The sequence below is a fragment of the Microchirus variegatus genome (genome assembly GCF_963457635.1).
Source record: "Microchirus variegatus genome assembly, chromosome: 13".
In the NCBI taxonomy this organism is placed as follows: Eukaryota; Metazoa; Chordata; class Actinopteri; order Pleuronectiformes; family Soleidae; genus Microchirus; species Microchirus variegatus.
The window spans coordinates 4,693,913-4,717,938 of NC_139814.1; the positions used below are offsets into that span (position 1 = coordinate 4,693,913).

General features: G+C 40.0%; 1 protein-coding gene across 1 annotated transcript; it reads left to right on the top strand.

Annotated features, from left to right (window-relative positions):
- Positions 1-3,270: 3,270 nt before the first annotated feature.
- LOC310935935 (centrosomal protein of 83 kDa-like) lies at positions 3,271-15,411 on the top strand (the record flags this gene model as incomplete). Its single annotated transcript, XM_083899941.1, has 15 exons — positions 3,271-3,470; positions 3,887-4,037; positions 4,152-4,244; positions 5,497-5,628; positions 5,711-5,962; positions 6,119-6,250; positions 7,649-7,763; positions 8,387-8,531; positions 10,437-10,586; positions 10,925-11,000; positions 11,456-11,613; positions 11,690-11,819; positions 12,855-12,958; positions 14,154-14,346; positions 15,251-15,411. The coding sequence occupies 15 exons, from the start codon at positions 3,271-3,273 to the stop codon at positions 15,368-15,370; spliced, it is 2,151 nt and encodes a 716-aa protein (XP_083756067.1). The 3' UTR covers positions 15,371-15,411.
- Between the last annotated feature and the right edge of the window lie 8,615 nt (positions 15,412-24,026).

A 24,026-nucleotide genomic window follows, 5' to 3' on the forward strand; every position in this document is an offset into this window, starting at 1 on the left:
TTTGACCAGCCACAAACACATTAGTGCCGTGCACGTGCTGAATCACATGGTCATTTCCTGACCTTTTTCCAAACTTCATTAATTTTATATGAACACATCTACAGTATCCCATTTATTTATAATAATAATAATTACCTTTTGTACTTGTTGTAGTATATTGATACTATTACTGTTTATTTGCTATATGCCTTATAATTTGTGCTCTACAACTGCCATCTAGTGGTCATTTAATAATACCGTTATACCGTTTAATAGTTACCGATGTGGCGGTAGCAATCATGCAGCACAAGTATTTAGGTACAAAAGCGAGACATGTCACAAATGTTCAAAGGTAGCACACATAGCAAGGATGTGTCAAACTGAAAATAGTCAGGGACAGTATTTATACACAGTATTTGGCTGATAAATAGCAGGAAATGGAGATGACGAACTGTTTGGGACATATCCCATGAATGCCGTGTATCCCACATATCCCACACAACAGTAAATGTCCAATTAAAAAGAACTCCTCTAGAGATGCAGCTTGACACTGGAGCGTAACACTTGTTTAAGAAACATCTCTCTCACCTGCCACTGAGAGAAGGTAAAGTGCAGAAGAATAAGACAAGTGACTGTCAATAAGAAATATGGAAACCAGAGTGGTGATTTACCTCTAGTGATCGTGAAGGTGACAGACCAGCCCTCCTTGGCCACAACTGGCTCACAAATTTCAATCTAAACTGGGCGAGCATTTTCTCAGTTATACCAGCAGGCGGCTGTAATAATGTAGATATAGAGGCAGTGTTGCAGAGACATAAAGCAGTGTTTTCTGAGGAACTCGGCACTATTCGTGAATTTAAAGCCAGCATCACAGTAAAGCCAAATACCAAACCGGTTTTCAGGAAGGCCAGACCAGTGCTATATGCACTAAAAGACACAGTGGAGAAAGAGTTAAAACGGTTAGAAAAAGCTGGCATTATCTCAAAATGTGAAAATGGTTAACAGTTGAGAGATTTCATTCAAAATTAAGAAAAGTAATCAAAATGTAATCAAATGTAATTAGTTACATTACTTTGAGAAAATAATTGAAATAGTTACACTACTATTACATTTTCAACAGGGTAACTTGTAATTGTAACCAACTACATTTCCAAAGTAATCTTCCCAACACTGCCTATACCACTTTGTCCTCCACTGAAGGGTCACGGGGGCTGCTGTGTCTATCTCAGCTGACATAGGGTGATAGGCGAGGTCACACCCTGAACAGTTCACCAGTCCATCACAGGGACACATATAGAGACAAACAACAAGACAACAACTCACACTCTCACACCTACGGCCAAATCACCTAATCCCCAAATATGCATGTTTTTGGACTGTGGGAGGAAGCCGGAGAACCTGGAGAAAACCCATGCACACACGGGAAGAACATGCAAACTCCATGCAGAAAGACCCTTGTTCCAGCAGGGGCTCTTTGTCAAAAGTGTAAAAAGTTTATTTTGTGTTACACAAATAAAAATAATATATCGTTAATTTCTTGTACTCATTACATGGATTTGAAAGTTATACAACTTTCTGTGCAGAATCAAGTGTTTCAGAGCTTTTGTATGACTTCATTCGTCAAAATATCCACTGATGTCCAACTGTGTTTGATTCAGATACCAGTTTCACATATCTACCTGGAAATAGGTAACAACTCCTTAATGACATAATCAGCAATAGTTTAGTTTATTGTTGATTTTGTTGAAAGCTTTGTTGAGTGATTTCGTAGTTGTACCTCATGGGAGTGTAAAAACAGAACAAGTAGACTTCTATAGTTCTAATACTTTTTCTGTCAAACAGACTAATAAGACATTCAAAAAGTGTAGGCTATTAAACACAACTTTTTATAACCTACAGTTTGCTGTGATCATGGAAGTTTGCAAAAATAAATTAAATTACTCACAAACGTTACATTTTACAGAAGCTATTGCCGTCACAGTGGAAATGTTTTTTGGGGATCAGTATCACGTTATAATGTGATACTGTAATATATAAACGTGATCATTATATTTTATAAACGTGATCATTATATTTTATAAACGTTATAATTATATTTTATGAACGTGATACTTTATTTTGTAAACGTGATTATTATATCATAAACGTGATAATTATGTGTATGTGTATAATCTGCATTTATATATTTTAGCAGTTTGGCTATATTATTTAATAGTTTACAAAGTGGCTTTAATTATTCATAAATTGCATACAAAGTATACTTATATGTTCATAAATGTCAGCGAGTATTTTATTCGTCTCTATTATTGTCGCACACCGTGGTAAAAAGTCTCTGTCAATGAGTTTGCATGGGATACGCGTGTATAAATAAAGTTTCGACAAAAGCAGACGTCATCACGTCAGACGTGATCTATCACCCAATCAGTGTTGAGGAGAGGTGCCTGCGTGTAAGGGGAGGGTTGAGGAGGCGTGCCCTGTTAGCTCCGAGTGCTAAAGTCAACTATCTTGGCGTGTAGTTGTAGCTATAGCTAGCTTGCTCTGCCAGTCGCGTTAAGACGCTCAGCATGTTAACACACTTAACTTGTCACGTGTGGTTTGATAGAAAAGTAACCGTTGAAACGTGTTCGTGACTGTCTGTGTATAAATATACGTTAACGATGTTAGGGTGTGTGTCCGATAACGGGCGCATGGAAGTAGCTAACAGGCTACTTGATATTTGAAGTCGCGGTCCACAGAGCGCCACATTCAAATCCGCTTCTGCTCGTAGCCGAACATCTAAGGTCGCTCTTGGTCGAATCAAAGGCATCGTGAGCAGTATCAGCAGTTTACGAACACCATCACCGACCAAACACTCTCTGTGTTGTTGTTGTTTTTCAGATGTTTCTCTAAAGTGCAGAACCAAGTGTAGAAAGAGGAATGGAGAAGAAGAAGAAACGGAAATAAACGCTTTTGATCCTCAAACCAGGCGCTAGGTGCATGGCTTGGCTTCAGTGTAAGTTTGAACGATTTAATGAAGCACAACATGGAGCAGCCACAGAGCTAATCACTTGACAATGACTGAGAGTCATCTCTTGACGACTGAGAGCTCGAGAGTAGCTGGGGACTCTTCTCAAAGCCACCATAGTTACCAACAGTCAACAGTGTCTGACTTCATCTTCTTCACTATTACACACACACACACAGTTAGTCTTTCTCTCTGAGGACTCACAAACCTTTATAGAGCCTACACATGTATGTGTTTTTCTGTGTTTTCTTTATCGCCCGTCTCTGACCCTTGTCTGTAAAGGTGAGATGACCTCGTCCACCCTCGGCCAGTCGGCAGAGTTCATCCCCACCTTGGAGCCTGGGATGGGGAGGTCTGCAGCGTTGTTGGGGCTGTCTGCTGGGCTGGGGGGAGCGGAGATGGAGCTGCAGAAAATGCTTATTGATGAGAGGATGAAATGTGAAAACCACAGGACCAACTATGAGACCTTAAAGGCTGAACACAAAAGGTAAAGCCACGTACAATTCAATGAATATCTTTTTCATGAGTTTCTTTTTGTGTATCTATGGGACAAAGCTAAAAGATGTTGGAGTGACGAGTAGAATACTGTATTATAATTAAAAAGTAACACTAAAGAATAAAATAAGTTTAAAGTGAAGGCGTAAAAGGTATTAAGATATATTTTTACTTAAGGCAATCAAAATATACTGTTAAGTGACAAAAACAAACAGTCGGAAGATATCAATGAGCTGATTAAGTAAAGAAGAAGAAAAAGAGTAAAGCAGACTATAATATAAAGAAATTACAGCCAGATGAAGGTGAAGCTTGAGCCTGCTTTGAAAAATGTGAACAGTATTCTGCCCCCAACTCTCGCAGATTTGAGGTGTAGACATTAAATGACGTTTAGCTTTTGTTTGTCCACAGTCTGCAGGACGACTTCACGCAGGCACAGGTGGAACTGAAACGCCTGCTGAGCGACCGGCAGACTCAGCAGGAGAAGCTGCAGCTGATGTACGCTGAGCTGCAAACAGAGATGCTGGACAAGTCCAGAGAGCTGGAGGAGCTTCGACTGCAGGTACGCTATGATCAGGAGAAGCAACCGTCCAAAACATTAGATTAATAAACGGATGAATTCCTTTATTTTCAAAGTTACACCTTTTCAAACAAAGTCTTTCTGTTTGCTGAATAGGTGATGACCCCTCAGCGACTGGAGCTGCTTCGAGCTCAGGTGCAGCAAGAGATGGAGGCTCCACTCAGAGAGAGGTTCAACAAACTGGAGGAGGTGAGGATGTTTTTCATCACAAACTATTCATGTCAGACTGAAGGCCTTTACATAGCAACAGTGACAGAATAATCATGTTTTAACCTAATGTCAAGTCAAGTTTATTTATAAAGCACATTTAAAAACAACCTCAGTTGAACCAAAGTGCTGCACAGTTATTAAAATACAATATAATAATAAATAAAAACAATAAAGGAATAGTAAGAGCTCAATTAAAAAACTTAAATTAGAATTAAAACAAATAAAAGGTAAAAAATAAAATAAATAAAAAGTAGGAAGCCAAGGATTCTTGCCTAGCTGGGACTGAACGCTGGGGAAAAAAGATTTTTAGTAGTGTTTTAAAGTGCTCAACAGACTGTGCAGCTCTAACCTGGAAAGGTAGGTTGTTCCCCAGCTTGTAATGGCATGTAAACATAATTATAATAAACTTTATTTAAATAGCACTTTTCTTAACAAATGTTTCATAGTGACCAATCAAGCCTGATCAAATATTATAAGGCATCAATCAATCAAGTTTTATTTGTATAGCACTTTACAATAACCAGACGGTACCCAAAGTGCTTTACATAAAATCAATAAAATAATACATAAAAACAGAAAGTGCAGGGTATTAGAGGTCTTCTAAAAGTGCATAAAATTAAAAACAGGTAAAAATAAGTACACCTAAGAGAAGGACTACCCTAGTTAGAGTTAAATGCCAATCTAAAAAAGTGTGTCTTCAGCTTGGATTTAAAAAGGTTGAGGTCAGTAGTGTGAATCTCAGAGGGCAGTCTGTTCCACAGCCTGGGAGCTGCGACAGCAAAAGAGCGATCGCCCGACTGTTTACGCCTTGACCTCGGGACCTCTAACAGGAGCTGGCCAGAAGAACGGAGGGCTCTGCCATAACTGTTAAAATCTCTGACGGGTAGGAGGGAGCCTGGCCGTTAATGGCGTAAAAAACAAACAATAACAGTTTAAAATCAATTTTTACACTAACTGGAATCCAGTAGAGTGACGACAGCACCGGGGTAATGTGTTCATGCCTGGAGGTGCCTGTTAAAAATCAGGCCGCAGCGATCTGCACAAGTTGGAGATGCGAGATTAAAGACTGGCTAAGGCCGACATAAAGCATCTTTCGTCAGACAGACAGAACAACTGAAAGGTGTGCAGCTAAAAGTGAATAGCAGTTAATATCCATGATTGTGTTCTCGATTGCTCCCTCTCTCCTCTCACTGATTTGTGGCTAATCTTTTATGTTTGTGATTGTTCTCAGGAGACAGAGAAGTACAGGTCTGAGTTCAACAAGCTGCGATACGACTACGTCTTCATCAAGTCCCAGTTTGACCACCAGAGAGAAGAACATGCTCGTGTGCTGGAGGAGAGGAGGATTCAATATGAGGCAGAGGTGTGACTTTGAGTCAGAATTATAAATACCAGTGAACATGTGACAAAATAAAACATCAAATATTCAACGTCCTGTTTGCCAGCTGTGTCGTCTGGAGAACGATCGGAAGGACCTGGTGGCTCAGTACCAGAGCTCTGATCCTCTGCGTGATGGGAAACGAGTGGAAGCTCTGCTGAGGGAGAAAGCCCAGCTCCACCTGCGCTTGAAGGGGCTGGAGGTGGAAGTGGCCGAGCTTCGAGCCCTGAAAGAAAACTCTGGTCAGCAGGCGGAGAGCGTCCAGCGGATCCAGATCAGACAGCTGTCCGAGTCTCAGGCTGCAGTGAAGTCACTGGAGGGGAGTCCACAGCTTCAAGTCATGTTACATATAAACCGCAGTCTGTTTTATTAACTTTGCTTTTTGCTGCTACAATGGGGAAACTTACCTGTTTGATGGTTTTTCTGTAGCTGTGACCCAAAACAAAAGGTTTTTCGGTTGTTGTTGTTTTTACAGGTGGAGCGTCAGTCGTTGCGCCTTCAGCTGGAGCGCATGGAGAGCGAGCTTCATCAGAGCCATGAGCAGAACAGCCGACTCACAGGTCAACTGCACAAAGCTGAGCGAGAGGTCAACTCACTCTCCTGTGAGGTACATGTGACCTGTTTTAGTCACTGCAATTGGTTTAGCAGTCTGGTTGCCATTGATACAGATTGTTTTAAAGGTCCAGTGTGTATGATTGAGGTACATTTATTTCTATTTGGCAGAAATGTAAGTAAGAATATATTAATTGTTGTTTTCATTGCCACAAAAGAACCAGGCCAGTATATTAGGTTTTAATGCTAACTGAAGGCTACCATAGGAAGATAACACCCTTGAAAGGGAAGTGTGAGGTGAGAGATGTTCCGCTTCAACTTCACCAGTAGATGTTGATCTGCCAACACTATATATATACTATGTACACACTATACATTTAAAGATGGTTTATGTTTGTTCAGGTAGGTGAAACATTGTGGAAGTGTGAGATGGCAGACTCGCGCTTGTCTTCACTTCATATAAAAGGCTTATTCTAAAGCAGCGATGGGAGAAACAATGTTAGAAATAAACTTACTTGTTACTTGGTTCATTAACGAGTACTCAAATTAATTACTGTTTCAATCACGATAACGCATGATAACGTTACTGCCAAAAAATGTGGCGCGTTGCTTTCATTATTAGTTAATTAACTAGATTAAGACTAACTATTTTCCTTTTTACTGTTTAAAGACAGAGTCTAAAAACACGTATACATGTGTGGAAGCAGCTGGAGGTATCTTTAACCAAGGCATGTTTGCAGTTGTGCTCCTGTTACTAAGCAACAAGAACTGGGGAGCTGCTGAGATGACTGAAGTTACCACAGCTGTTTTCATCCAAGAAAACAATTTGTCAAAGAATATTAATAGCACTACAAATTAGCACTGCAGTTTCTTCACAACGGTGTGGGGGGGGGGGAACAGTGATTCAGAAGCTTTGTCTGGAGGATGGAGGTAAAAACGTGACATTTGTTGGCTGGAGTACCAGAGAACCTGCTCAAAGTGCTTGCTGCATGTTCATCGAGGAACAAAATGCATGCACCCAAAGAAACAAGTGCATCACAACTGCATTGTTGCAAAGACAAATGAACAGACCCTTCTTTGGAAAACATTGTCAGTATCAGTGAAAACATCAAACCTTTTTCTCTCTCCAGGTTTCAGGTGTTTACTTGTTGATTGGCTCTTATGTGAGTTTTCTTACATGTGTTTTGTTGGTAGGAGAGGATTGCACCTAAAATCTACTCAGTCTTATTAGTCCTTTATAGATGCTAATCTATTTAATCATGTGGGTATCTCACTTACCCACATGTGTGATTTGAAGCTGTGACTAACTGAGTTAAAGTTACTCATCTAAACCTGTGAGTCGTACATTCATCCTAGAGTTTTGACCAAAGACTGGAGGCAGAAACCTGACATCGTGTGGTCGGTGTGGATGATGCTGCCTGTCCTAACTGATGTCTCTCTTGTCTTTTTTCAGGTGGAAAGTCTGAAGCATTCACACAAGCTGGATTTGGCCAGTGTCAAACTGGAGTGCACCCGCTCTAAAGCAGAGGTGGAGAAGGAGAGAGACGCACTGCAAGGACAGATGGATGGTTTGGACCTTTGGATCTCACACATATATGCACAGCACATTTTCACTTCTGAGTTAGGGAGGTTCATAACACAGCATGTTAGTTTGCAGACCTTTGTCATTCAAACCATTTAAGCTCACCTTAAAACCTCATTTATTGATCACTTCCCTTTATCCATAATATAAAAGCATACTTACTCCACTGTCTCTTGTTTCCTCCTCCTTCATCGGTTTATCCAAATAGAGCGGTTCATTTGTGCTTCAAGGCGAAATCCATGCTTTACACACATGACAATACATGATGGTAGTACATATCAAATGTCTTATTTAAAGGTTATGAAGCTAAACATTTGAAGTTGTCATACACCTATACCAACAACCCTCTAAATGTCACACACGGTACCTTTAAGATCGCAGTCTGAAGGTGAAGGCAGAATAGAAACCACCACTGAATGTTTAATATTAAACTAAATATTTTAAATGCTTACATGCTCAAGCACATGGTATTGATATTAGTGATTTGGATAAACCGATCAAATGACAAATTCATTTAGAAAAACAAAGGGTTCCCATACTTTTTCTTACTTCTTCTGAAGTGTGTATGTCCATAGTGCTCAGACACTGAGTGTACGCTGTGTTTTTCAGTTCTTCACGCTGATGTGGATGTGCTCAAAGCTACAGTGCAGCGACACAAAGACGCTCTGGTGGACAAGGAGAGGGAAATGGTGAAGAAGGTACAGTTTGCCCGTGAGGAGGAGTTCCGCAAGACGGCAGCACTGCATGAGGAAAAGTGAGTTGTTGTTTGTATATAATTATATACAGTATAACTCAACATTACACACTTTTTTAGCAATAGTTTTCCATGACTTTTCAATGACTCTCATAACCTTTCATTGACTTTCCAAGACCGAAAATCAGTGCCATCCCACAGTCTTACATGAATGTCCATTTGTTTTGACTGCAAATCTCTTCTTCACGGTTGCCCCTGGGATCGGGGGCAGCGTCAGTCGCAACGACAAAAGCATCATAAAACAATGTCTAACTTTAACAAACACAGACATGCTGCATACCCAGAGGAAGGTCAGAAACTCAGCTAAAAGCTCATATAAACCATTCTTATGTTCACGGTTCAACACAGTTAAAACACCAATGGATCAAACAGCAGGAGTGGAAAAAAAACGTCACAGCGCACTCATTGAAAAGCGGCACCGGAGCGTCAGCGTGATTATGTAAACAAAAAAACCACGTGTCGACTGGACAGCGGAGAATCTACAGATTCCAGCGGTACCATTTTTATCACTCTACGACCAAGATTCACGGATCCAGCCCCAAAATAAGAGCAAAACAACAACTGACTTTCAAGAAATACAAGCAGAAATGTTGTCTTACCTTTGCTGTTTATCAAAACAAGTTATTTCCACCGGAACAAAACCGCTTCTAATGAAGAACTACACTTCCCAGCATGCTTTGGGAACAAATCCCGGTCTGATTGATCATTACAGAGCGACATTAGATCGTTCTGATTAGAGAAGGGCGAATGTCCGCACAAATGCGTCATATGCATTAATGTTCTTGTCCACATGTTGTTACAAGACCTCCATGTGTTTTTAAGCTTCTACTGCATATTTTAAAGGTGATATTTTTTTAGGCGAGAGAAAAAAATCCTTCAGTTATGCTGTGTTCCATGTACATTTACTCTGACACAGTGGCATCTACAGTGAAACTTACACCTCTGGTGGAATCTCACAAGTGTTATCTTTTATTTTGATACCAAGATAATCCACATAGAGCTTGTAACTGCAGAGGTTTACTCTATTTAGTTTGGACATGTCATTTTAGAGCAGGGACTCCAAAAAGAGGGTCAGGAAAGGCAGTGGTTAACACTTTCGTCAAATAAAAAAGCATGTGCAGTTTGTCGCGACACGTCTTTCATTATCAGCATTCTGCTCGTCCGTGGTCTGCGTCTTTCAGCAGCCAAAGTTTAAAGCTCTCCTTAAAAAGCCGCTCTGTTGTAACTTTCTTTCATACTTATTGATTTGAATTATTATTTGAGTAATGCTTTAAGTAATGGTTAAAAGAGAGGAAGTGGTTGTATTCTGTACGGGCTTTTTTGTTGTTCACGTTTTGGTTCACGCCTGCAGTAAACACTTGCAGCCACTGTGAGAACGCCCCCGGAAGTGTGTTGCCTTGTGCTTTTAGCTTCTCCGTTAGCTTTTGTGTGTTAGCCGGCGAAACCCACACGCCAGGACTGAATGATCGTCTCCGTACGCATATTTGAATAGACGCAGTTAAATCATATCGCACTCGTTAACTACACTTTTCTGGGATTTTGTCGTTGAATAGAGCATCTGAAAATTCATGTGAGGACTGGAGGGTCGCTAAGCACGGCGCCATTGATCTGCTTGTTTCAAATTTTTATCGCACATTACATCATTTTGTTGTGTTTTACGCATCCAAAATATTATCCATGCAATATTTCCATGACTTTTCCAAAACTCTACAGGAAATGTAGTTTTTCATTAACTTTTCAAGGACCTAGAAAATGAATTTTCAATTTCCAAAACTTTTCCAGGTTTTTCATGAACGTATGAACCCTGATTACAATTCATCATTATAGAATAAATCACCCCCTTTCGACCTATTTTTGTTGTAGAAATAAGCATCGCATGTGTTTTCCTCTGGTCTATGTTGTGAGGTTGGAGTTGGAGAACCGTCTCGCCACACTGGAGCAGCAGAGGGCGCTGCAGGATGCTGCAGATCATGCCCAGAAGGAGGAGTGGGAGGATCGTGTCCGTAGTGCTCAGCAGGGCGAAGAGTCTGCTCGCAGAGAAGTGCACAACCTGAGGTCAGTTTGTTCACAGGCAAATGGAACTGAAAGAAGACCATGGAGGGTGTGAGATGATGTTATATGTGAGCCATCACTTCTCTGTGCTTATGTTGTTATAAATGGCATCTCTATTACTATTGCAGCCTCTTTACCTCAGTTCCTGTTTACACACACACACACACAGAGGTCAACTTACACAATAAACAGATAAAGACTTAATCAACACACTGAGCTCTTTGTTTCTCCTGTTTTGTAGCAGCGCAGTACAGAAGATATTTTATCCCCATTTGTCCAAAAAATAAAAAAAGACTTCTCTGCATGGTGTCATTAATGTACTGTTTTTATCTGATTCACAGAAGCAGAGTTCAGCAGCAGAGCTCACAGCTGGAGGATCTGGAGAGGCTGAAAGCTGAGGTCACTGAGCTGCAGCAGGTCAGATCAACACAAACACATCAGGAATGAAGTGATTTATACTGTAAATAATACATTTATTTACAGTAGAAGGCAGGGCAAGTTTATTTGTATAGCACTATTCATACACAGGGCAACTCAAAGTGAACCACCATTACTAAATGAATCAACCATTTATAAATGCCAGGTGCTGTAAAATACACCCACAACAGATGGAGTCAAGCCTTTTATTTATGTTTGAATAAAGCTTTATTCATACAAGTCCATGTAACAATATATACAATCACAGAGATACAATGAACCAAGCTAGGCTAACTAAGGAAAGAAAACGAAAAGTGAGTTGAGTCTTCAAACACAAGAAGATGACGATGAACAAGGAGACTGTAATAAGGCTACGACACTTTCCCAAAGTATTGTTTGTAGACACTGTTTTTCCTGCTTTAAGCTCTGACCTGAGATTTTGTTTGACTCAACAGAAGAAGGAAGAGCTTGGTGTCCAACTCGGGACACTGTCACACTCTGAAAGTGACCTGCTGGAGACGAACCAGCGCCTCCGACAAACACTGGATAGAGTCAAGGATGAGATGAAGTCGAGCCGAGGTCAGAGTGAGAAGAGTCAGCATGAAGCACAGAGGTACGTCGCTCTTCAGTTAAATCTAACACAACATATACAGTATGACTTAACAAACGCCTGTATGTTTGTTTTTCAGGATGTTGGAGAGCCGTCAGGTGGAGTGGTTAGAGGAGAAACACGGGCTGCAGGAGCGAATATCTGAGCTGCAGCAGAAATATTCTCAGGTCAAAGAGAAGCTGCAGAGAGCAGCGGTGGCTCAGAAGAAGGTAATGATGCTGCTGCTGCCTACACACGCTTTCATATCAGCACATGAGACAACGGCTGTAGGTCAGAGGTCAGACCATTTTCTAACTCAAGGTCCAGGAAATGCAGACTAATTCCATGCACCGTAAACTATACCACCTAACCAATCATACGAATGTTTTGACTGGTCACTGAGTTAAGAGAACAAAAGGTTAATTATATCCTTTACACAGCGCCATAGCTCTGGCTTACCTTGGTCAATTAGGGTGATTGACAGCTCGTTTTAAACCTCTAAACCGGTAGAATCTGACCCCGGTCTCCAAATGCACGTCAATCACTTCATTAGCGAGTCAAAATGACATAAATGCATATGACGCATTTGTGCGGACATTCGCCTTTCTCTAATCAGAACGATCTAATGTCGCTCTGTAATGATCAATCAGACCGGGATTTGTTCCCAAAGCATGCTGGGAAGTGTAGTTCTTCATTAGAAGCGGTTTTGTTCCGGTGGAAATAACTTGTTTTGATAAACAGCAAAGGTAAGACAACATTTCTGCTTGTATTTCTTGAAAGTCAGTTGTTGATTTGCTCTTATTTTGGGGCTGGATCCATGAATCTTGGTCGTACCGTTTGAATCTGTAGATTCTCCGCTGTCCAGCTGATACCTGTTTACATAATCGCGCTGACGCTCTGGTGACACTTTTCAATGTGTGTGTGGTGACGTTTTTTTTCTGCTCCTGCTGTTTGATCCATCGGTGTTTTAACTTTGTTTTAGGTTCTGTGGGTATGCAGCATGTCTGTGTTTGTTAAAGTTAGATAGGGTTTTATGACACTTTTGTCGCTGCGTCTGACGCTGCCCCCGATCCTGGGGGCAACTGTGAAGAAGAGGTTAAGATGCAGACTCAGAGTCATCTTTATATCACTGTATCTATTATAATAGTGGCAGTATTCTTATTTTTGACCACATGTGGCTCTTCTACATGTGTGTGCAGAAGCTGAACTGACCATAAGTGGCTCATGTCAGTTTCACATGTCTACAAACTGTCTGTGTTGTGCAGAGGAAAACCCAGACTGAGGACAAAGAGAAGAGACTTCAGGATAAAATCCAGTTACTGAAGGCAAAGAAAGAGGAACTGGAACTGGCCGTTGCTGCAGCCAAAAAGTAAGAACATCAGCTGTCGTTGTATGAAGGAAAGAATCATGTTAACCTCTTCTTCCCTGACCGACAATGACATGCCCAAACTAAACAGAGTAAATCTCTGCAGTTTCAAGCTCTATGTGGATTATCTTGGTATCAAAATAAAGAGAACACTTTGCCACTGTGTCAGAGTAAATGCAGATGGAACAAAGCAGAAATTAAAGATTTTTTCAGTAGGAGCTTAAAAACCCATGGAGGTCATGTAACATGTGGACATGAGCTGTGCTGAAGTGAAGCAGAGTAAAATGACAGAGGTTTTAGTAAAGAGATGTCGAGGCGTTCTCTGTTTGGCACAGTCTGACACCATCCGTGCCATTTGAGATTTCTTAGGTACTAAATTATTAAAACCCATTTAATTTGATTTACATGTCACTATTGGTCTAAAAAAGACTTGCATATATACATATATGTGTGTGCGCTCTAGAGCGTAAAGACAACTCGGTGACTGCAGCGTCTACAGTTAGGCAGCGCCATAGCTCTGATCAATGTGGGTGATTGACAGCTCGTTTTAATCCTTGTTACCAATAGAATCAGACTCCGCCCTCCAAATGCGTGCAAGTCACGCCGTTAGCATGTCAAAAGGATTTGACAGACGTTCGCCCGTCACCAATCAGGCTGGGAAATAGTCCCCAAAGCATGCTGGGAAGTGTAGTTCTTCATTAGAAGTGGTTTTGTTCCAGTGGAAATAACTTTCTGACCTTTCTGTGGGTATGCAGCATGTGTGTTGCTGTGTGCAGAGGGTCTGGATCTTTAAAAGAAATACTTCACTGATTTGCATTTAGCTTTGTGTTTCTAGAATAGGGTCGAATTTTTGAAAAATTGTGCTTCCCAAACTCAGTTTCCTCTAAACTTGAGAAATATCTTCATTCTTTTTTTGTTATGTTACCACCAGTGACACTTGGTCCTGTTAGCGTAACTGTTAGCAAAGATTGTGGACACAGTTTAAATTATGGGAATCCCCGTCCCCCTGTGGGTAGGTCTAAGAAGTGCCGAATTAGCGTTGCAGTTTCACCAGTGTCACTGGTGGGCACATAAAGTATTCCTTTCAGTTCCAGTTGTCTGAGGAATGTGTGACTGTAGCTGTTAAATGCTGCATTTCCAATAAAGATGAATATTTAATGCACTTTAATGAAAACCTAAATGTCCTTCCTTTTTCCAGTCGTTCATCCTTCTCTAAAGAACAAGCTGAGCTCAGGAGACGACTCAAAGAGCTGCAGCAGCGACACAACGAGTTTCAGCGCCTCCTACTGGGCGGCCAAGTTCCTTTCAGCGCTGGTCATCCTGCCTTCCTGACCTCCTCACCTAACCCGTTCCTCCAGGCTGGGACTGAGAGGCCGTTATCCAACATCCCGGTAAACACAGCACACACACACACACACACTCTGATGCTCCACCCACAGAAACAGGAAGCATCACGTACACCACTTAAATGTACGCGCTGACAAAAACCATATGAAACACACGTCTCTGTGGGGGTCGTTCCTTCAGCCACCACAGGTTTCACGAGGTTCACCGCTGTGAAAACAGGTCAGTGTAGTGATGATGTCAGACTCTGTAAATCCTGACACAAACGACGCATTAGTGGAGCAGCTGAACCAAGATGAATTGATTATTACACGGAAGCTCGTCTGATCATTTCATACTTTATACCTTACATTATGATGGACCCTCAGGTCAGTCTGTTTCTAAGGGTATGAGGCTGCAACAGTCTGACAGTTCACTTTAAAACAGTCAATTCAACAACAGCTGTGTTTCCATTGAGTTGAATGGTACAGTTTGATAAAGGTAATGCTGTCGAACTTTATCTGGATTTCTGCTCGTGAAAAGTATTGTCCAGCAGAGGGCGCTGTGAGCACAGCTTAGCCTACGTTGTGCTCTTTTCTCATCTAAAGACGACAACGTTGGGTTTTAGTGAGACGAGTTAAGGCCACATTATACTTCTCTGACTGCGTAACCATGGAGACGCCTCCAGCCCACGTAGTTCTCCGTCGTGGTGACGGCTACGCAGTGCAATTTCCTGCCCGATCAGTAGGGGTCGCTACGCAAGGTTGTTGTGCTTCAGGCTACAGTGAGCAATGGCGTCCGAGAAAGAAAGACTGTTGTTGTTGTTGTTACAGCTGAATAACATTGAAACAGTGGCCGTTTCTCACCTGAAATAAATATTTTTCTGTCCCTGAACGCAGTTTTAAGATCATTTAAGGCGAGAAATCTTTGATGTGTGAGGGTAATAACTGTGGTCTCTTCTGTTCACTGCAGATAGAACAGAATCAGAGGGAACTGTCTATGCTGAGACGGAGGATTGAAGATCTGGAAAGTGCTCAGGAACAACAGCTGGAAGAACTGGGATCACTGGGACACAGAGACCCTGACCTTTGACCTTTGACCTTTGACCCCACTCACACTCGCCTCTTTTTAAATCATTAACTTTTTTTATTTTTTAACACAATAGCAATAATGTTCAATAAAACAGAGTCACGAGATTACAGTTACAACATTCACATGTATGAAGTGTTTTCTTCATTCAGCACATCTGCATGTTATAAATTACAATGATCAAAACACATGTTAGTATTTATACACGACGTATATGTTCAACTGTGATCCACAGTTTGTCCCTGAGCTTTTACCCTGAAGAGAATTAAATATAATACACAAGGAATGGCTCTTAATATGGTAATGAGCTCATACTGCTGACCTGACACAGCAGAGGACACACGTCATTCAATAATAATAATAATAATAATAATAATAAATCGATCAACACAGCTCAGTTCAAACTCTGTAGCAGTAATGGATGAAACCCACCATGTCATGCCATGGTTTGCCCTATGGAGGGCAGTGTCAAACATAAAATTTACATATTTAAAAATAATGAACCCACCACTTGAAGGCAGATTAAATAATTCATAAGACAAAGACATATTAAATTATACTTTCAAATATATATTTGTCCACTGGGGGCAGTCTACATTATTGTGTTTATGTGAATTATATTTTCACCTCTTTACACTTTTGTCCACCAGAGGGCAGTCTAAACAACCTAACATCAATAGATCAGATTTGACCTTATGTGTAATGTCAAACTTGTCCAGTGGAGGGCAGTCTAAATAATTGAGCTTCCATAAATCAAATTTGACCTTACTTGTAATTACACATTTGTCCACCAGAAGGACTTTGAAGAATCCAGCAGCGATAAACCTGATTTGACCTTACATGTAATTACATGTTCATCCACCAGAGGGCAGTCTAAATAATTTACCATCCATAAATCAAATTTGACCTTACATGTAATCTCAAACTTGGCCACTAGAGGGCAGTCTGAATGATTTCTCATCCAATAATCAAATTTGACCTTACATGTAATAACATGTTTTTCCCCTGGAGGGCAGTCTAAAGAATCCAGCAGCGATAAACCTGATGTGACCTTACTTCTAATGACACGTTTGTCCACTAGAGGGCAGTTTGAATAATTTCTCAGCTAACAATCAAATTTGACCTTACATGTAGTAACAGTTTTGTCCACTGGAGGGCAAGTCTGAAGAATCAAGCAGTGATAAACCTGATTTGACCTTACATGTAGTAACACTTTTGTCCACCGGAGGGCAGTCTAAATAATTTACCATCCATAAATCAAATTTGACCTTACATGTAGTAACACTTTTGTCCACAGGAGGGCGAGTCTGAAGAATCAATCAGCGATTAACCTGATTTGACCTTACATGTAATCTCAAACTTGTCCACTTGAGGGCAATCTGAATGATTTCTCATCCATAAATCAAATTTGACCTTACATGTAATGACACGTTTATCCACCAGAGGGCAGTCTGAAGAATTTAACAGCCATAAATCACATTTAACCTTACATGTAGTAACACTTTTGTCCACCGGAGGGCAGTCTGAATAATTCAGCAGCCATAAATCAAATGTGACCCTCCTTGTAAAAACACTTTTGTTCACCAGGAGGCTGTTCCATGTACCATGTGAACCAATCCATTACCCATAATGCTTTGTGAAAACTTAAATGTGAAGAAAACGGTGTCTTTTGTCTAAAATAAATCACATTTTGACTGTGAAACATTTGACAAAAGATGGTAAAACAGTGTGAAAAAGTTTGTGATACATATTTCTGTAATAATTCAGGTTTATCATTTAATTCTTTACCAGCACCATAAGTGATAAGACTTTAGTGGACTTTAAATACTCTGTCATTCTCCAGTGAATGTATTTCAACACAGCTCAGTTTAAACTCTGTAGCAGTAATGGATGAAACCCACCATGTCATGCCATGGTTTGCCCTATGGAGGGCAGTGTCAAACATAAAATTTACATATTTAAAAATAATGAACCCACCACTTGAGGGCAGATTAAATAATTCATAAGACAAAGTTATATTAAATTATACTTTCAAATACATATTTGTCCACTGGGGGCAGTCTACATTATTGTGTTTATGTGAATTATATTTTCACCTCTTTACACTTTTGTCCACCAGAGGGCAGTCTAAACAACCTAACATCAATAGATCAGATTTGACCTTATGTGTAATGTCAAACTTGTCCAGTGGAGGGCAGTCTAAATAATTGAGCTTCCATAAATCAAATTTGACCTTACATGTAGTAACACTTTTGTCCACCAGAGGGCAGTCTAAACAACCCGACATCAACAGATCAGATTTGACCTTATGTGTAATGTGAAACTTGTCCAGTGGAGGGCAGTATAAATAATTGAGCATCCATAAATCAAATTTGACCTTACTTGTAATAACACGTTTGTCCACCAGAGGGCAGTCTGAAGAATCCAGCAGCGATAAACCTGATTTGACCTTACTTGTAATGACACGTTTGTCCACTAGAGGGCAGTTTGAATAATTTCTCAACCAATAATCAGATTTAACCTTACATGTTCACCCACCAGAGGGCAGTCTAAATAATTTACCATCCATAAATCAAATTTCACCTTACATGTAGTAACACTTTTGTCAACCGGAGGGCGAGTCTGAAGAATCAAGCAGCGATTAACCTGATTTGACCTTAAATGTAATCTCAAACTTGTCCACCAGAGGGCAGTCTGAATGATTTCTCATCCCTAAATCAAATTTGACCTTACATGTAATTACATGTTAATCCACCAGAGGGCAGTCTAAATAATTTACCATCCATGAATCAAATTTGACCTTACATGTAATAACACTTTTGTCCACCAGAGGGCAGTCTGAAGAATCCAGCAGTGATAAACCTGATATAAACTTACTTCTAATGACACGTTTGTCCACTAGAGGGTAGTTTGAATAATTCCTCAGCCAATTATCAGATTTAACCTTACATGTAATTACATGTTCACCCACCAGAGTGCAGTCTAAATAATTAACCATCCATAAATCAAATTTGACCTAACTTGTAGTAACATGTTTGTCCACTGGAGGGCAGTCTAAATAATTTAGCATCCATAAATCAAATTTGACCTTACATGTAGTAACACTTTTGTCCACCGGAGGGCAAGTCTGAAGAATCAAGCAGTGATAAACCTGATTTGACCTTACATATAGTAACACTTTTGTCCACCGGAGGGCGAGTCTGAAGAATCCAGCAGCGATTAACCTGATTTGACCTTACATGTAATCTCAAACTTGTCCACCAGAGGGCAGTCTGAATGATTTCTCATCCATAAATCAAATTTGACCTTACATGTAATGACACATTTGTCCACCAGAGGGCAGTCTGAAGAATTTAACAGCCATAAATCACATTTTAACCTTACATGTAATGACACGTTTGTCCACCAGAAGGCAGTCTGAAGAATTTGACCATAAATCACATTTAACCTTACATGTAATGACACGTTTGTCCACTGGAGGGCAAGTCTGAAGAATCAAGCAGTGATAAACCTGATTTGACCTTACATGTAGTAACACTTTTGTCCACCGGAGGGCGATTCTGAAGAATCCAGCAGCGATTAACCTGATTTGACCTTACATGTAATCTCAAACTTGTCCACCAGAGGGCAGTCTGAATGATTTCTCATCAATAAATCAAATTTGACCTTACATGTAATGACACGTTTGTCCACCAGAGGGCAGTCCGAAGAATTTAACAGCCATAAATCACATTTAACCTTTCATGTAATGACACGTTTGTCCACCAGAGGGCAGTCTGAATAATTCAGCAGCCATAAATCAAATATGACCCTCCTTGTAAAAACACATTTGTTCACCAGGAAGCTGTTCCACCATGTGAACCAATCCGTTACCCATAATGCTTTGTGAAAACTTAAAAGTGAAGAAAACAGTGTCTTTCGTCTAAAATAAATCACATTTTGACTGTGAAACATTTGACAAAAGATGGTAAAACAGTGTCAAAAAGTTTGTGATACATATTTTTGTAATAATTCAAGTTTTATCATTTAATTCTTTACCAGAACCATAAGTGATAAGACTTTAGTGGACTTTAAATACTCTGTCATTCTCCAGTGAATGTAGTTCAATGCAGCACAGATTAAATACTGTATCAGCACTGGCTGAAACTCACCATGATTTGTCATGGTTTGCCCACAGAAGGGCAGTGTTCAATAGTAATTATATATATAAATATATAACATGTTTTTCAATTAATTTTGTACTTGTCCAGTAGTGGGCTATTTAAGTACCTTCAGATTACAAATTATATTACACCTTCAATGTGATGTCATATTTAGCCACTAGAGGGCAGTTGAAATAATTTGGCAGTTGCAAATCAGATTGGACATAACATGTAATGACATGTTTGTTCACTGGAGGGCAGTCTACACAATTTAGTATCAATAATTCAAATTTGACCCTATTTCTAATGACATGTTCATCCACCAGAGGGAGGTCTAAATAATTAAGTATCTATACATTAAATTTGACATTACATGTAATTGACATGTTTGTCCACTAGTGGGCAGCTGAAGAATCAAGCAGCCATGAATCAAATTTAACCTTTCATGTAATAACACCTTATTTGACCTTACTTGTAATATCAAATTTGTCCACTAGAGGGCAATTTGAAGAACCCAGCAGCCATAAATCAGATTTGACCTTACATGTAATAACAACTTTGTCCACCAGAGGGCAGTCTGAATAATTCAGCAGCCATAAATCAAATGTGACCCTCCTTGTAAAAACACATTGGTTCCACCATGTGAACCAATCCGTTACCCATAATGCTTTGTGAAAACTTTAAAGTGAAGAAAACAGTGTCTTTTGTCTAAAATAAATCACATTTTGACTGTGAAACATTTGACAAAAGATGGTAAAACAGTGTCAAAAAGTTTGTGATACATATTTTTGTAATAATTCAAGTTTTATCATTTAATTCTTTACCAGCACCATAAGTGATAAGACTTTAGTGGATGTTAAATACTCTGTCATTCTTCAGTGAATGTAGTTCAATGCAGCACAGATTAAATACTGTATCAGCACTGGCTGAAAACTCACCATGATTTGTCATGGTTTGCCCACAGGAGGGCAGTGTCAAAGATTAACCTTATATGTGTTTACTGTAATTCACATAGTTCCAGACTTCATTGTCAATGAGTAAGAACTTAATCTCAAATTCTCTGTAAATTACAGTTTATGTGTAATGTTAGTTTTGTCCGCCAGTGGGAACGGCAACCATAAATAACAGCAGCGATCAGTGAATGCAGCGTCAGTGTGGTCAGTGAACACAGTGTCAGTGAATGCAGCATTAGTGTGGTCAATGAACGCAGCATCAGTGCGGTCAGTGAACGCGGCATCAGTGCGGCCATCTGACAAGTATTTTTTACAGTTGAGTTTTAATGTTTTGAGCATTTTTTACAGTGTAGGTTGTGCATAGGTTGTATTTTTTTTATCAGTTATGGATGTTTTTTCTGCTCTTTTTATAAAGTTATGTTGACTTTACAAAAACTCAAGATAAGTGAATATCATCAACATTAAAGAAAAGCATTAAGTCAACATAAACAATCATGTTTGTTTAGCAGATGTTCACTGAATTTATACATGAAATAAAAGATTTAAATGCATTTAAAAGTCATGTTGGTGCTCGCCCCCTCCCCTCCTGTTAAATGCCTGCATGAGTGGGTGTGTCTGTCAGTGGGTGTGTGTGTCTGTGGGTGTGTGTGTCTGTGGGTGTGTGTGTCTGTGGGTGTGTCTTTCCGTGGGTGGGTGTGTCAGCTTGTCTTTGCCCCTGCAGGTTGGCCAGAGAAACCCCTTTCCCTGGTTTCCCTCTAACTCACCTGCTGCATGTTACTGTGATTGCCTCCACTCAGTTCACTCAGTCTGGAGCAGTTCACCAGTTTGGAGGTTTGTTTGATCTTGACTTTGAGTCCTGACTGTCACATGTTAGCATTTGTGTTAGCCCATTAGCTTTTTGTTTGTTAGCATCTTAGCCCAGTAGTTTTTGTATGTTAGCATTAGCATTTTGTTTGTTTGTATTTTAGAATTGTATGTCAGTCCATTAGCTTTTTGTATATTAGCCCATTAACTTTTTGTGTTGTATATTAGCATTTATGTCAGCCTATGGTTAGTTAGCATGTTAGCATTTGTATGTTAGCTCACTAGCTTTTAGTTTGTTAGCATTTTCAGTTAGCCTGTTGAGACTGGCTTGTTTAAATATAATTAACAATTTGGCGACAATGTTCTTAATTTAGAGATGAATTTGATGAAAAACCTTTGATGTTTGCAGTCCTCACACCTGCTGCAGCAGTAGCTAACGCTAGCGGGAGGCAACACATGGTGAGTGAAGTGTTTGCTCTGCACTTTCTCTTCTCTTATTAAAGTGCTTATCTCCAGTTATGTGACATTTTAGAATTTGACTCTACAGAGATTGTTGTTTTGCACTTTTTTCATGTTGTAAAAACATGTAAATTCAGCTCGTCATGAAGCTCTGCAGAAGCCTGATAACGAGCTGTTGATCTGAATCAGGTGTTGGAGCAGGACAACATGTAAAACATGGAGGACAGAGTTCCCTGAGGACCGGGGTCAGGAAACACTGCTCTAAACAGGCTCAGGTTAGCATTAGCTCACTGATGTTTGGTATTTAAAACATTTTTACAGTGTGCTGTGGTATCACATCACATTTGCTTTTTTTTCAGCTTATTTCCTGCTCTCATTCTTATCGTCCGTTTACCAGAACAGGCTTATTGCTCTTTGCTGCAAAACCCGGAACGGATTCCATGGATGGACGGGACTGGATTGGATTTGGGTTTCTGCTGTAAGTACAACAGAAAGCTCAGTTTCTAGGTTATTTGTAAGTGTACAAAAATCTCTATATATAATACTCTCTGTCTCTATATGTATATGTGTTACATACGTTTGTGTGTCTGTATACGTGAATATAGTCACAAAGCACTGAATAAGGTTCAAACACAGGTTGTTTTTTGATATATAAACAGACTCAGGGTTCACGTTTGTTTCATTTTTGAAATGAAATGTTTGGTGTGGTTTAAAAACAATGAAAGGATTTCAAAGGTGTGTGTAGAGGGGCCCCTCAAGTCAAACAGGTTTGGGTCCATTGATTTGTGTTCTTTGGTTTTATTTTTGGTGTTTGTACAAACGAGGTTTACGAAGGTTTTTACTCTGAACATCTTTCATAAAACATGTGGTATGGTGTCCTGTGAGTGTCAAATGTGTGGTGTTGAAAACAAGGTTTTGCCAGAGTTGAAAGGTTTTTTTTAACTGTGGTGTTTGACTTAGCACTGTGCTGTATATAAAGGTTTGTGTCTTTTTGGTTTGGTGTGAGGTTTTTCCTGTTGTGCATCAAAAGGTTCAAACTACAAAGTGGTTTCATCAAATCTAAAAGCTCTCAGGTTTTGGTCTTCAAGACAAAAGGTGTCAATGGTGTGTTTTTACTTTCTGGGTTTTTCTCTGGGTAAACCAACTTAAAATGGCTGAAAGCTGAATGAAATGGTTTTGATAACATTCAAACAGGTTTGATATGTGTGGTGTACTTTGGTTATTTTTGGTGTTTGTACAAACCAGGTTTAGAAAAAACAACTTTAAGCCATTTTGCTCAATGGGATTTATCATCTCAAAGGTATTTTGGTTTAAGGTTGCTTACTTTTGGTGTTTGATTACATGGCGTACTGAGGGGCTTTGGTTTGAGTGTCAAATGTGTGGTATTTAAAGTTTTAAACACAAGAGGGCGCTGGTATGGGACAAAGTGGGGATAAATACCACTGCGCTGTATAGTGTTTGTATTTTGGTGTGAGGTTTTTTCCTGCTGTACATAAAAAGGTGAACTACTTTGGAATCAAGGACCCAACATGGCTTCAATCTCCAAGTTCCAAAGATGGTGAGTAAACCAGACTCCTCCTCTGATATGAGACACTGATGTTTGCTGCTGCTTTAGTTTTTGTTGTTTTCATATCTGTGACCCGCCACGGACCAAAAGGCAACAAGTCGGCCGAGCGCAAAACGAGATTTTTCCAAAATTAGGGATTTTCGTTTTTTTCAAAATCACACAAGTTGAAGTTTTGAAGAAGCCACTACATGCTTCAAATCACAGTATTGTGGGTCTTAAAACCATAAACTTTGTGTTTGAATTAAGGTTGTTTTATCACTGTGAATCGCTCCTTGTTTGGGTGTGACGATCTCACATTCCAGAGCTTTTTGTTGTTTTTTCAGCCAATCAGCTGACGATCACAGAGAATACACATGGCTAATTATACGGAGAGAGAGAGAGACAGGGAGAGGGAGAGGGAGAGAGAGAGAGAGAGAGAGAGAGAGAGAGAGAGAGAGAGAGAGAGAGAGAGAGGGAGAGAGGGAGAGAGAGAGAGAGAGAGAGAGTGAGAGAGTGAGAGAGTGTGTCGAATGTCCAGCGTATGTGTGCAGTGTGTATGTGTGCAGTGCGAAATTAAAGCGTGAATATCATCAAAGCAGTCATCATCAAAGCTTTGTTTGACAAAGGAAGACAAAGAGAAAAGGACAATAAGTCTGTGGCTGAGCAGCTTCTTCACGGACAAGGACAGCGAACGTACAGAGACTGCTGTGTGTGGACTGTTAGCATTTTAAGCTAGCGATCTTTATGCTAACGTG